Source organism: Myotis davidii, unplaced genomic scaffold, assembly GCF_000327345.1.
Source record: "Myotis davidii unplaced genomic scaffold, ASM32734v1 scaffold395, whole genome shotgun sequence".
Taxonomy (NCBI): Eukaryota; Metazoa; Chordata; class Mammalia; order Chiroptera; family Vespertilionidae; genus Myotis; species Myotis davidii.
In genome coordinates this window covers 1,661,835-1,673,876 of record NW_006287904.1, presented here as the reverse complement: position 1 = coordinate 1,673,876, position 12,042 = coordinate 1,661,835, and the positions used below count along the sequence as shown (strand labels likewise).

At 47.6% G+C, this 12,042-nt stretch overlaps 1 protein-coding gene across 1 annotated transcript in view; it reads right to left on the bottom strand.

Annotated features, from left to right (window-relative positions):
* Nucleotides 1–423: 423 nt before the first annotated feature.
* Nucleotides 424–12,042, bottom strand: part of GPD1L (glycerol-3-phosphate dehydrogenase 1-like) — a 129,791-nt gene continuing 118,172 nt past the window's right edge. The window contains exons 6-8 of the mRNA XM_015561246.1: nucleotides 7,996–8,229; nucleotides 7,366–7,472; nucleotides 424–3,371 (exon numbers count right to left, since the gene is read on the bottom strand). Of these exons, the coding sequence (XP_015416732.1) occupies nucleotides 3,275–3,371; nucleotides 7,366–7,472; nucleotides 7,996–8,229 (438 nt within the window). The 3' untranslated portion in view covers nucleotides 424–3,274. The remainder of the gene's footprint in view (nucleotides 3,372–7,365; nucleotides 7,473–7,995; nucleotides 8,230–12,042) is intronic.

Below are 12,042 nucleotides of genomic sequence, written 5' to 3'. Positions count from 1 at the left end.
GGGCTTTTGCCTAAAAGGTCAATTTGTAGAGTTTTCTTGTTTGTTTTTAATATTAACTTTTCTTGCTTATAAACATTTCACTTATAAACATTTCACTTACATGTCCCATTTTGTGCCTCTATAAACTTTCAGCACCACCAACTTATTAGTCAGTTGGCTGCTTTAACAAAATTGTAGTTTTGAATAACAAAGTTTTACTTTTTACAGTGGGACTGGTAGAGTAGTCTTCTAAATTCTTTGTTGTTAATCTTCATTCAAGGATATTTTTTCCATTGATTTTTAGAGAGTGGAAGAGAGGGAAGGAGGTGGGGAGGGAGAGAGAGAGAGAGAGAGAGAGAGAGAGAGAGAGAGAGATTGGTTGTCTTCCCCAAGTGCCCTGACCAGGGCTGTGTTTGAAGACTGGAATTAGAAACGAAGCCTTTCTTTTAAAAACTGCCTTTTTATTATTGTTAATGCAGTACAATTTGGGGGAGGGAGGGGAAGAGCTTCCCTAAATAGATAAAGCTATTAACTAATTTTTAAAAAGGATACGATCAGTAGCACAGGTTTGGGGGTTAAATGTTTATTAAACCAAGCTTTTAAATTATATCAATTATATCCACCTATATAGTCTGTAAACAAATACAGTACACATGTAAGTAAAAGGCTCTTTGATTAGAATTAATGGAAAAACTACAGAACCCTTTGCATGCTGGCGTCCCAACACTCCTTGGGCCGATGCCACGGCGCCTTGTTACAGTTAAAACAGTTTAATGAAAAACCAGGAGGAGTTTAGCGCCACTCTACCGGCTAAGGCTGGGTTTCAAGACAGACAACTGTTCCGCATTACAGTAGGTTGGGATACAACAAGGCAATAGTGTAGTTTTTACATTCACAGATTGGCTGAAATAGTACAAATTAAGCTTCTCTTCTAGATGGCTCCCTCTTTGTTACCATAATTAGTGAGAGATGGTAGACAACAGGTGATTACAAAAAATACTAGTAGATAACTCATAGAGTAATAAATATAGACAGCAGAGCACAAACTTACAATAAAATTTGCATTTTTCCATGATGCGCAGCATACTATAAGTATGTTCAAGAGGTACAGTCAGCAGACTTCTGCGCGGTAAGAGAGCATTTGTAAAGAAAAAACACTCAGGTACAAAACCCAGAGCAGAAAGGGTGAATGCAGATGAGAACACACGAAAGACAGAATTCCTCAGCTCTGATTATCCTACTTAACAGACACCACAATGAGCTCACAGCCCTTTTATGTATCTTAAAAAGTAACACTTTGTTACCTATGTACAAACGTTTAAAAAACATGAATCATGTGACAAGCAAAAATTGACCAACTTAATAGTGGCACTAAAATCAATAAAACTTGGTGCATTTTGTGTGCTTTCACATACTTCTGTGGATGGGGCTTTATAACACCCCCAAAATGATTTGGATAGAGTTTTTAAAATTCCCACAGAAATATAAAAGGTCAAAAATCTCACAAAGTGACTGAAAATCCATAAATATGTAAGTGACATTCATATGTTCCCTTAATAGTTTATCAAGTGCTATCTAAGGTCATTGTAATGCTATCCCGAAACCAATCTCATTTAAGAAGAGACAGTGATTCCCATTCTAATTCTAGAATTAAAAGCACTTATTCCCCATAATGTGCGTTTCAGCGGAGCTGACACCTACGTACTTGGTTGTACTTGCCAGTGTCACCTTAAAGCTTCATCAGAGCTTCATGGCAGGCCTGAGCTGGAAGAGGTGAGAACAAACACAACCACAGGTCGTTATTCATCCTAATTTTGTGCAGGGAGAGATGGGTAAACTTGAGTTATTGAAGGTGACCTCAGCCTAGAACAGTGTCCCTTAGAAACTTTCGCAGGTTTCCTTGCCAAAATAAAATCTCCATAATCGAATGTGCTTGGGCCTGGCTAGGTTACATAAACAGGTTCCACTGACATATAACATACATTCTACACCTTTTAAGATTCTGCTTTCCCCAAACTCACCTGACCTTGCCAGGGAACACCCAGAAGCCCCCACTGCTGGGTCCCAAGACACTAGTTGCCTATGGAACACGGGTTGAGAAATGCTATTGTAAAGTAAAATTTCTACAGTAGTGCTTCTAAAATCGTAGTGAACGTCAGAAACACGTGGGAGGGGTGTTAAAGCACAGATACCGTCCCCACTTCCGAGGTGGGACCTGGGAGCCTGCCTTTCTAAGAGACTCCAAGTGAAGCTGATGGAGTGAGGGCCACGCTTTGAGTGGCATCAACAATGCCCCCCACAAATCTCAGCTGCAGGAAGCCCTCCCATGGGCTCCGGAAAGGCTGCCTGTGGTCTCTGACACAACCCGTTGGCTGGAGGTCAAATCAGCCCAGGGACATCTGAGAAGGTCCCAGGGCACCTTGGGGGGTGGGGTGGGGTGGGGGGAGCACTAGACTTGACTCCTGGCTCTGCCCCCTCCTTATCAGGTGACCAGGCACAGTGACAGCATCTTCAAAAGGAGTAACAGCAGCCCCTCTCAGAGGATCTGTGAAGCTTAAAGGAAATGTTTGCACAAAACAAAAACCATTGCACTCGTGTGGTTAATCAGAAAGACGTGTCAGTCACAGCAGGAAAATCCCAGATGAGTTTCTGTGTTCTGCACATCCTGGCAACTCATGAAGAGAAAAGAGGCTAGAAACGCAGAAAACTGCAGGGAGAGGGGGTTACAGAGTGGATTACCTAATTAAAAACACCTAGTTGTTAAAAAAGGAGATCAACTCACAAAGTCATTAATTACGCTGGCTTTGAGATAGTGTTTAAAAGTGACAGTCTGTTGATCTTTGAACGCATTCGCTCTTCCATTCTACCACGTTATCAATGCTGGTTAAATTTTAATATCAAGAGAATGAGAAAAAAAAAATTCCTTCACTCAAAGATATAAATTAGATCTAAAAAACTCAGCTGAGATAGTTCTAATCTTATAAGCTACCACAGTGGGAAAGTTTCAAAAGTAATCTTTAAAAAGGACTTTTAATTTTGGTTCATGCATGCAAACATCCACAGAATGAGAAATGAACACACACACACACACTCATGCGCTCACATATGTGCGTCTAGTTGTTGCCCAGTGCATCTTAGCCAATGATCTCCTTCTTGAAATTCAAAAGTGAGCCTGTAAAAATTCATACACATCCATGATGGGATTACAGTCAAGCCAACATCCTGTTGCCAAGTCCCAGTTTCCACGTGAACCCCAAACATGATTTACGCTGCCTGATATGCTGCACGGTCCACTTTACAAATGCTCTGGATGGCTCTGGAGACAAGACAGCATCTCTTGCACGGGCTTGCCTTCATAGCAGATCTGATAGACGGCAGTAAACAACGGAAACCTAGTTGGGGTGGAGGGGGGAAATAGGAAAAGACAAGTTAAGCCATCTGGTTTACCTCAGACAACGGATTAGTTTTTTTGACCTAACAGATGGCAGATTAGTGTGCTACCTGTGACCATCTCCTATATTCCTTAAAAAAAAATCTGTATCTCTATATATCTATATATATACACACACACATATATATATACACATACACACTGTATATATATGTACATATATATATATTATTGATTTTAGAGAAGGGAGAGGGAGAGAGAGATGGAAATGTCAGTGATAAGAGAGAATCATTGATTGGCTACCTCCTGTACACCCCCTACTGGGGATCGAGCCTGCAACCTGCGTATTGTCCTGACTGGGAATCAAACCGTGACCTCCTGGTTCATAGGTCAATGCTCAACCACTGGGCCACACCGGCCGGGCTCACGTTCCTTTATTATTTGGCCTGTAGAGGGCCTCTGCACTGTTGGCCATGCGATCCTGCTACAACCTAAACCATCCTCTGCCTCGTCTACAAACAAGTATGTGGTAAACCCTACGGGGTAATCTGTGGTCTTTCCCGTAAACACCTGTGGCTCAGGCTCTTGGACAAATCTGGAACGAGTCCAAGTTTCTGTCACTATTTTAACAGACTGGAGAATACATTTTAAATGGCAAGGCAGGGCATTGTTCTCTCTTCCCCAGAAAGGATGAAGACGAGCAGCCCACACGTCACCACGAATAACCCAGCCTGGACTGCTCCTGCCAGAACCAACGTGGGGACCCACAATTAGCAGAGCACTGATCTCATGTTGGAAGCTGGATTTATTTTGCCTTTTCTTCCAAGATGGGAAAACATGTAAGTGAAAGCTTGAAATGGATGAGGGTGTGAAGGTGTGGGTTAATAATCCACGGCAAGAAAAGATAACATTATCCTGGGTACAAGTGGCTCAGCCAGTACTATGGCAGATATCACTAAGGACATAAAGTTAATGTCAATCAGCTTTTAAATACGCAGGCCTACACACACAGCCCAAAGAGAGCTTGAAGCATCAACAGTCTTTAAAGGCCATTCTGAAAATGATCTAGTTAGAACTCTATAATGACAGTCTATCATTGTGGGTTTTTTAAGGTTCAGAATGTTTTGTTATTTTTTTGGAGTCAGGTAGACTTAATCAGATCTGACTCCATAGCCTATTAACTCTGGGAAAGTTTCACAACCTCTCTGGCCCCGTTTGCTCATCTGTAAAATGAGCTGGACACTCGGGCTTATTGTATGAAATGGCTTACACGTAAAGCATACAACACTTGGTGCATGCGGGATGTGCAATAAATAACAGCTTATGAATGTATGCACGGATAAATTCCAGGAGGTAAGCTGGTACAGGCATAACTTAGAGCAGTGGTTCTCAACCTTGGCTGCACATTAGAATCACCTGGGAATCTTTTTAAAATCCTGATGTCTGCGCCTCATCCTCCGGAAATTCTGTTTCTTTGTTACTAATGTTGTGGCCCCGCCCCGTAACAAAGGAACAGAATTTCCGAAGGATGAGGCCCAGAAATCAGGATTGTAAAAAGATTCCCAGGTGATTCTAATGTGCAGCCAAGGTTGAGAACCACTGCCTTAGAGTATTGGGGTTCAGTTCCAGACCACTACAACAAAGCAAGTATCACAATAAAACAGGCAAGTCTTTTTTTACTGGTGGGGGCGGGGGCAGAGCAGTGAGTCTTAACTTATGAAAAAAGCAACATCGGTGAAGTACAACAAAATGAGGTATGCCTGTACTGGACGGAGAGGGGCAGCCTCAAATGTCAGCCCAAGGACTGCACACCTCATTCTGTCAGAGCAGGAGGCCTCAGAATCTGAATACTCGAGGGACAAGGGACCACGGTGATCACCTGGTTTACCAGTTCGGTTCTGTGGATAAAGAGCCTGGGGCATAGAACAGCTAAAATGCTGACCTGTCTGAGACTACGTGGCTAGTAAGATGCAGATGGCCTTAAATGCTACCCTCCTGCTCGGGGCTGTTTTCGTAGCAACGGAGGAGGGAGGAGAGAAGGACATAAGAGGGAGACCAGAGTCGTGAGGGCTGGAATGAAAAAAGAAAAAAAATCAAGGCCAAGAGGTGGCACACAGGAGGTTAGAGCTCGACTCCGCCTGTGCAGGCTGGGGAAGCAGGTGCAGGGGAGGGGAGTCCCACATGCTCTACACGCCAGCCCGGGAGAAGGGGCGCCCCCTCCAGAGACCTCATTAGGCACAGGCACAGCCTGTTCGATTTCTAGTCAGAAGGGAGAAAATGGGACATGACTGAGGAGAGGCGTCTGCTCAGGGCCGAGCTTCGCCTGCTTGATTACATCTGCTTTTTAAAGCAGGCAGGGCCCGAGCCCAGAATGCCCGTTCCAGGCTGGGTCCTCCCGGGTGAAGCGATGAATGCAGACGGCCAGCCAACCTGTGAATTTATAAACTCGTCACACGGATCCCTCTTTAAAATGGTGATTGGGAGGTACTAACCATCCCCAAACACCCAGGTATTTTTTAAGACTTTAAACACATCCCTGACAAAGAACGAATGGCCATTGAGGAGGCCAGCCACGCACACCAGCACATCCCTGTCTGCTGTTCAGTATGTGAGGAGAGCCACGCGTGTCGGAGGTGTTTTCCTGGAAGTCACGGTTTAAAGGCAATTCTCCTCCTCTGAGGGCTTGTTTATGACTTCCATCTCTGCCTGGCCGATTTTGAAAGCCGTTTCGGAAATATGAAATGCAAATTAAAGAAGGAAGACAAATGCCCTGTCCTCCCTCATTTTCCACTTTCCTTAGGGAATTCTATGGGTAGAAAGAGGAGAGCAGGGTAAGGTAAGGATGCCAGGTTGGGACCAGCAGACACGTGGGCTGACGTGAGAGGATGAAGGAAACGCAACTAGAGAGATGCTGCCCGTAACCCACCTCCTGGCAGCATCCACAGAGCTGCCTAGCTCCCTACTCTCCCGGGCAATCAGACATCCCCTCTCCCACAGAGCATTACGGAGAGCTAAGGATACGCAGATACACTGCATAAGCATTGCAGTGGTTCTCAACCTTCTGGCCCTTTGAATACAGTTCCTCATGTTGTGACCCAACCATAAAATTATTTTCGTTGCTACTTCATAACTGTAATGTTGCTACTGTTATGAATCGTCATGTAAATATCTGATATGCAGGATGGTCTTAGGTGACCCCCGTGAAAGAGTCGTTTGACCGCCAAAGGGGTCGCGACCCACAGGTTGAGAACCGCTGCATTAGAGAGTAAGGGAGAGGGAGAGGGAGATGGAAACATCAATGTAAAGCATTGTGATTATGGAGGAAGGCTCAACAAATCAGCAAGGGGCAGCCTCAGGGTGGCCGGGTAGCTTTGGTGGTGCTGTGGGGCTTCCTCCCTCGATCGGGTGGCAAATCCAGCTGACCTGAGCCCACCTTTACCATGTGACCAGCCTGAAAGGTGCAGCGGAGACCGGATGCATGCATGCATCTGTCCGTCCAAACATCCATCCATCCATCCACACGAGGGCAGGCTGCAAGGCTGCTCACCAATCCTTCACACAGGTCCCTTCCCCGCCCGCAGCTGAATTCTGGGGTAATGTATCTTCCCTTCCCTTCTGAATTGCTTGGCAATTTATTAACAAGATTCTATCCTTTTACAAAGCCAACAAAGCATTCATTTTTTTTTTATATAATTTAAAACTGGTAACATGTAGCTCTTACCAAACAACCCAGAGTCCTAAACTTCCTGTTTTATAATACAAAGAATGAAGCTCTTCTTCCTGAAGCTCAGCTGGGTCTGTGTTTTGTGTCAACACCCATTTTCAGGGCAGGTGAGTGTTTCCTGCCACAGACGTTCACGTCACACAAAGGACAGCGCTAACCTCAGAAAGTCCTGGCACACTCGTGACACAGCTGTGCGCGTGTGCACGGACCAGGTCACGAGGGGAGAGGGACGATGAGCGTTTCTCCGGTCTCGGGGAGACACGGGACTTACTTGTCCAGCAGCCCCTTCTGCTTGAGGATGCGGTACACTTCCGCCGAAGTCAGGGGTCCTTGGAGCTTCTGCCCATTCAGCATCTCCTTCTCCAGCTCTTCAATGGTCTTCAAAACAAAGGATGAAAAATAGTCTCCGGTAAGGACTAGAGTCACTCATTTCCGGGGGAGAGTGGGGAAGCGGAGCTGCACTCCTCTGCTACAAGCCCAAGAAAGATGAAGACGTACAAGACAGGCTGGCCGGCATGGCTCAGTGGTTGAGCACTGACTAGGAACCAAGAGGTCACGGTTCGATTCCCAGTCAGGGCACAGGCCCAGGTTGCAGGCTGGATCCCCAGTGTGGGGCGTGCAGGAGGCAGCCAATTAATGATTCTCTCTCATCACTGATGTTTTTTTCTCTCTCTCTCCCTCTTCCTTCCTCTCTGAAATCAATATAAATATATAAGTTAAAAAACAGATATGGAAGATAAAGGACTAAGACTGAAGCTCTTTAAGTGAAAGCAGACAGGTAAACAGGACAAACCAGCACCCATCAAACCCTGGCCTCCACCTCCGCTGCACTGTGCTCACCCCACCCAGCCCAGGGGTCACAAGTGGGAGACGGGGGTGGGGAGGGCAGGCCAGGGGCTACCTTTCCAGTCCGGGCAAAGGCCTCGGCCACCCTGCGGTTCCGGCCCCCATAGCAAGTGGTGATCAGGTCGGCCACGCCGCAGCTCTCCAGGAAGGTGGCTGTGGACACCTGGCCCTTGCAGAAGATCTTGGCGAAGGCGATCATTTCCATGAGTCCCAGGCGGATGACGGCAGCTTTGGTGTTGTCTCCGCAGTGGAGACCGTCGCAGAAGCCCGCTCCCACCGCTACGATGTTCTGCGAAGGAGACAAGGAGGCCAGGAAGCTGTCACACATCCCTGCGGGCGAGGATGCGGGGCAGGATGGGGGAGGCCGGGGCAGGACCACGGGTTCCTGCACAGCCCTCGGTTCTGCTCTGGGACTGTGAGCAAGAGATGAAATAAGGGGCCCGTTTTCAGGACAGGAGCCCAGATGCCGGGTCACCAGGAGGCAGCAACTGACGAGCATCAGCCAGAAAACTAGATCGCTGATAGAGGTCTCCGGTGAAGTACTGTTTGGATCAACTGCCTTACCTTTTGGGTTTGTTTTCAAATCAAATACTTTATTTAAATATCACACTTATATAGAAAAGCACAAATCATAGTTTTCACAAGTTGAACACGCCCTGATTAAAAAAAACAGAAGATAACCAGGGCCCCAGAGTCACCCTTCAGGTGCCCTCCTGGCCATCCCCTCCCACCAAAGGTAACCACTCTCCTGACTTTTAACAGCAGATTCGCTTTACCCGTCTTTAAACTTTATACAAATAGAATCATATAGCACGTAATCTATATGTCTAGTTTTGCCTCAAATTTGACATGTTTGTGAGATTCAGCCCTGTTTTTACACACAGAACAATTATTTTCATTGCTGTATTGTATTCCACTGTGTGAAGGGCAGTGCAATCTATTTATCCATTCTTTTATTGGTTGGCATTGGGGTAGCTTTCACAGGGTGCTGTAAGGACACCCAGGTACATATCCTTCGGCGACCACACACAGGCATTTCTCTTGGGTACAGACCTAGGAGCGGAATTGCTGAGTCATTGCCTGTGCTAGACCTGCCTCTGCAGAAGGTGATAATCCAGTGCAGGGGTCAGCACTAAGGGTCGACTGCCTGGTTCCACAGCCCCACTCTTCCCTGTGCCTGCCAGCTTCCACACTGTGGCCGATTTGGCCTGGCTACCCCCTCCTCCCTGGGTCAGAGACCTGCCTGAACCCTCCGGTTAGATGTCAGGGGGAGGGGTGACCACCCACCTGCCTGCCTGCATGGAGGCTTAGGAGGAGAAAAGATTTATGGGAGCAAATAATAAAAGTAACAACACAAGTTAACCTTAGCAAACTGTTCTCAATGCTTCATATATTATTAACGCATTCAATCTTCACAACATTCCTACGAGGCAGGTCCTGGTAGATGCGGGGTGGGAAGTAGGAAACTCAAAGGCACAGGATAAGTAGCCTGCAGGGCCACACAGCCAGGACCTGCAGAGCTGGGTCTCCAACCCAGGAGCCGGCTCCCCAGTCCTCTCCAGGGAGCAGGTCACAGCTTGCTGCTCCAGGGCACAGAGGGGCCACCGCCGAGTCAAGATGAGAACTTTCTAACAGAAAGAGTTGAACCCAACCAACTGAAGAGACTCAGACAAAGGGGCGAGCTGTCGCCACTGGAAGCATCCGGCCCTGAGCTCCAAAGAACTGCCTCTGACCTTTCATGTCACTGCACCCAGAGAAAAGGCAGATGGAGGTGCCCGTGGCCTGGGGGCTCCGGCCACTCTGTCGGCCCCTTCACTGCAGGACACACAGGTCAGGACCACTGCCGGAAGCCAATTCCAGCATGACAGCAGGGTTGAATCGTCTGGAGTGGCAAGGGCATTTCCCCAGACCTGAAAAGGGATGACTGCTTGGCTGCCAGACAGCTCAGGGCATCTTCATCTACATGTTATTGCCTCCTACTGGCCAAACACCTGAACAGCCGTAGGCAAATTCTTCCATCTGACAATGGACTCTGTAAATGAAACCTGACCCTTTGAAGTGTATATCTCTGCCTCACCTCAGGACAATTTGTGTTAATAAAAAGCATGGGGTCCTGAGATGAGGCGATCTTAGTTTCTTTAGCTAGGCTCCTTGGACCCCCAATATGCCTTTCAAAACTATGCTTTGTCTCTGGACTCTTTATTAAGTTACACACAGCCCTTCTCCAGATTGCTGAACCCTTCTAGATGCTGGAACAAGAGCCCCAGCAGACCACCTCACTGTCTCCACTGGACATCCAATCTCTCCATTCGGGCCGAGGGGGGGCGGGGGCTACTGCAGCGTAAACTCTTCCTTCTAAGGGGACCTTGGGCCCCAACCCAGTTTACTCTATGATGGATCTTGAAATCCTCGCTCTCTCCCTCTAGCACTTACCACTGTCAAAAGAAAAATAAACACACAAGCCAGTCAGATCGTGTTTGCATAGCATCTGAGCAGATGTCCTCCGAGGCCGCTCAGCTGTGAAAGTTATGACTATCCACTGTGCATTTAAATCTGCTTTCAACTGCCGTGGAGCTAAACATACCACGGTTTTCAGAAGACAGACGTGCTTAAGCCCTTCTCCATTTCCTGGGTGATGGCATTCATCGACCCCGCAGTGCCACCTTTGCAATTCTGAATCGGGGCGGTTAGGCGGGACTCAATTCCTCCCGCTCCCATCCTATCCTCCCACAAAAGGGATATAAAACTGGCGAGGCGGCCCAGGCTACCCGCAGGCCATGCCGGCCGGCACTCTCACCACCTAGGAAGAGTGGCTCCACAGAAACCAAGTCAGTGCTCGCTGTTTTCTGTAAGTCCACAACCCACCCCACTCGTCCGGAGGCCAGCTCCCAGGGTACGTGACCTAAGACGAAGCTCTGTCTGCAGAGGGTGGGCTGACCAGAAGGGGAAAGAGCACGTGTGATTTGCAGGCTGGGCCCTGGAGAAGGCAGCCTGGCTGAGATGATGTCAAGGGGGCTGAGTAAGCCCACCCTTGGTCCGCCAGGCCCGGCACCCTGAAAGATGTCTTAGCTGGAGCAGTGTAGTCCGGTACACGTTTCTGCAACGACGTAAATATTTTATATCTGCTTATCCATTACAGCAGCCAGCAGCCACTGGCTACTGACACTCACATGGCTACTGAGTCTTTGAAATGGGGCTACTGTGGCTCAGAAACTGAATTGAATTTTTTAAAAGTGTTAATTAGCTTGAATGTAAATGTAAATAGCCACATATGGCCAAAGGGCCTGGCTAGAGACCAGGCGCAAGGCTGTCATCACAGCAAGGTTTGTCAAAGCCAAAACCCTGGAGGAAACCTACATCCCCAGCAAGGAGGAGCGGTTAACCTCCCTACAGACAGCCCTACGAAGGAAGGAACGTCCTGAGTCTGCAGCACAGGCTATGGGGTTTATCCCCCAATCTATTCGCCCCGTCTTCCAGAGTAACAGAGTCCCTGATTTTCATGCAAGTATATGGCTACTTGGGGGGGCAGGGGAGACCATTTTCCAACGTCCCTTGCAGCGAGGTGTGGTCACACAATAAAGTACTGCTCATTTAGATGAAGGCAAAGGACCCCATTGCAACTTCCCAGATCCTGCCTTAAAAGACAGTTGCACGTTGCATGAAGGGGTTCAGCACAGGCCTCCCAACATGTGTCACTTCGGCATGTGAATCCAGAAACCCCAGGAGCCTCACCTGCTTCCTTAGCCCAGGAAGTCATGCATACCACCATCTTAGAACATAAGGATGATGAAGGGGTTTGGCACAGGCCTCCCCAACATGTGTCACTTCGGCATGTGAATCCAGAACCCCAGGAGTCTCACCTCCTTCCTTAGCCCAGGAAGTCATGCATACTTCGTTTCCCCTTTCTGTCTTGGAACCTCTCATGTATGTGGGGTCTCTGACTCGGTCAGGTATATGGGGTTCCCGTAGGTATGTAATTAAATTTTGTTATTTTCTCTTACTAATCTGACTCATAGTCAATTTAATGATTAGACCAGACAGAAGGACCTAGAATGGGTAGAGGAACGTCTCTTCCTGCCCCACAAGGGCAAGCACACCCTTG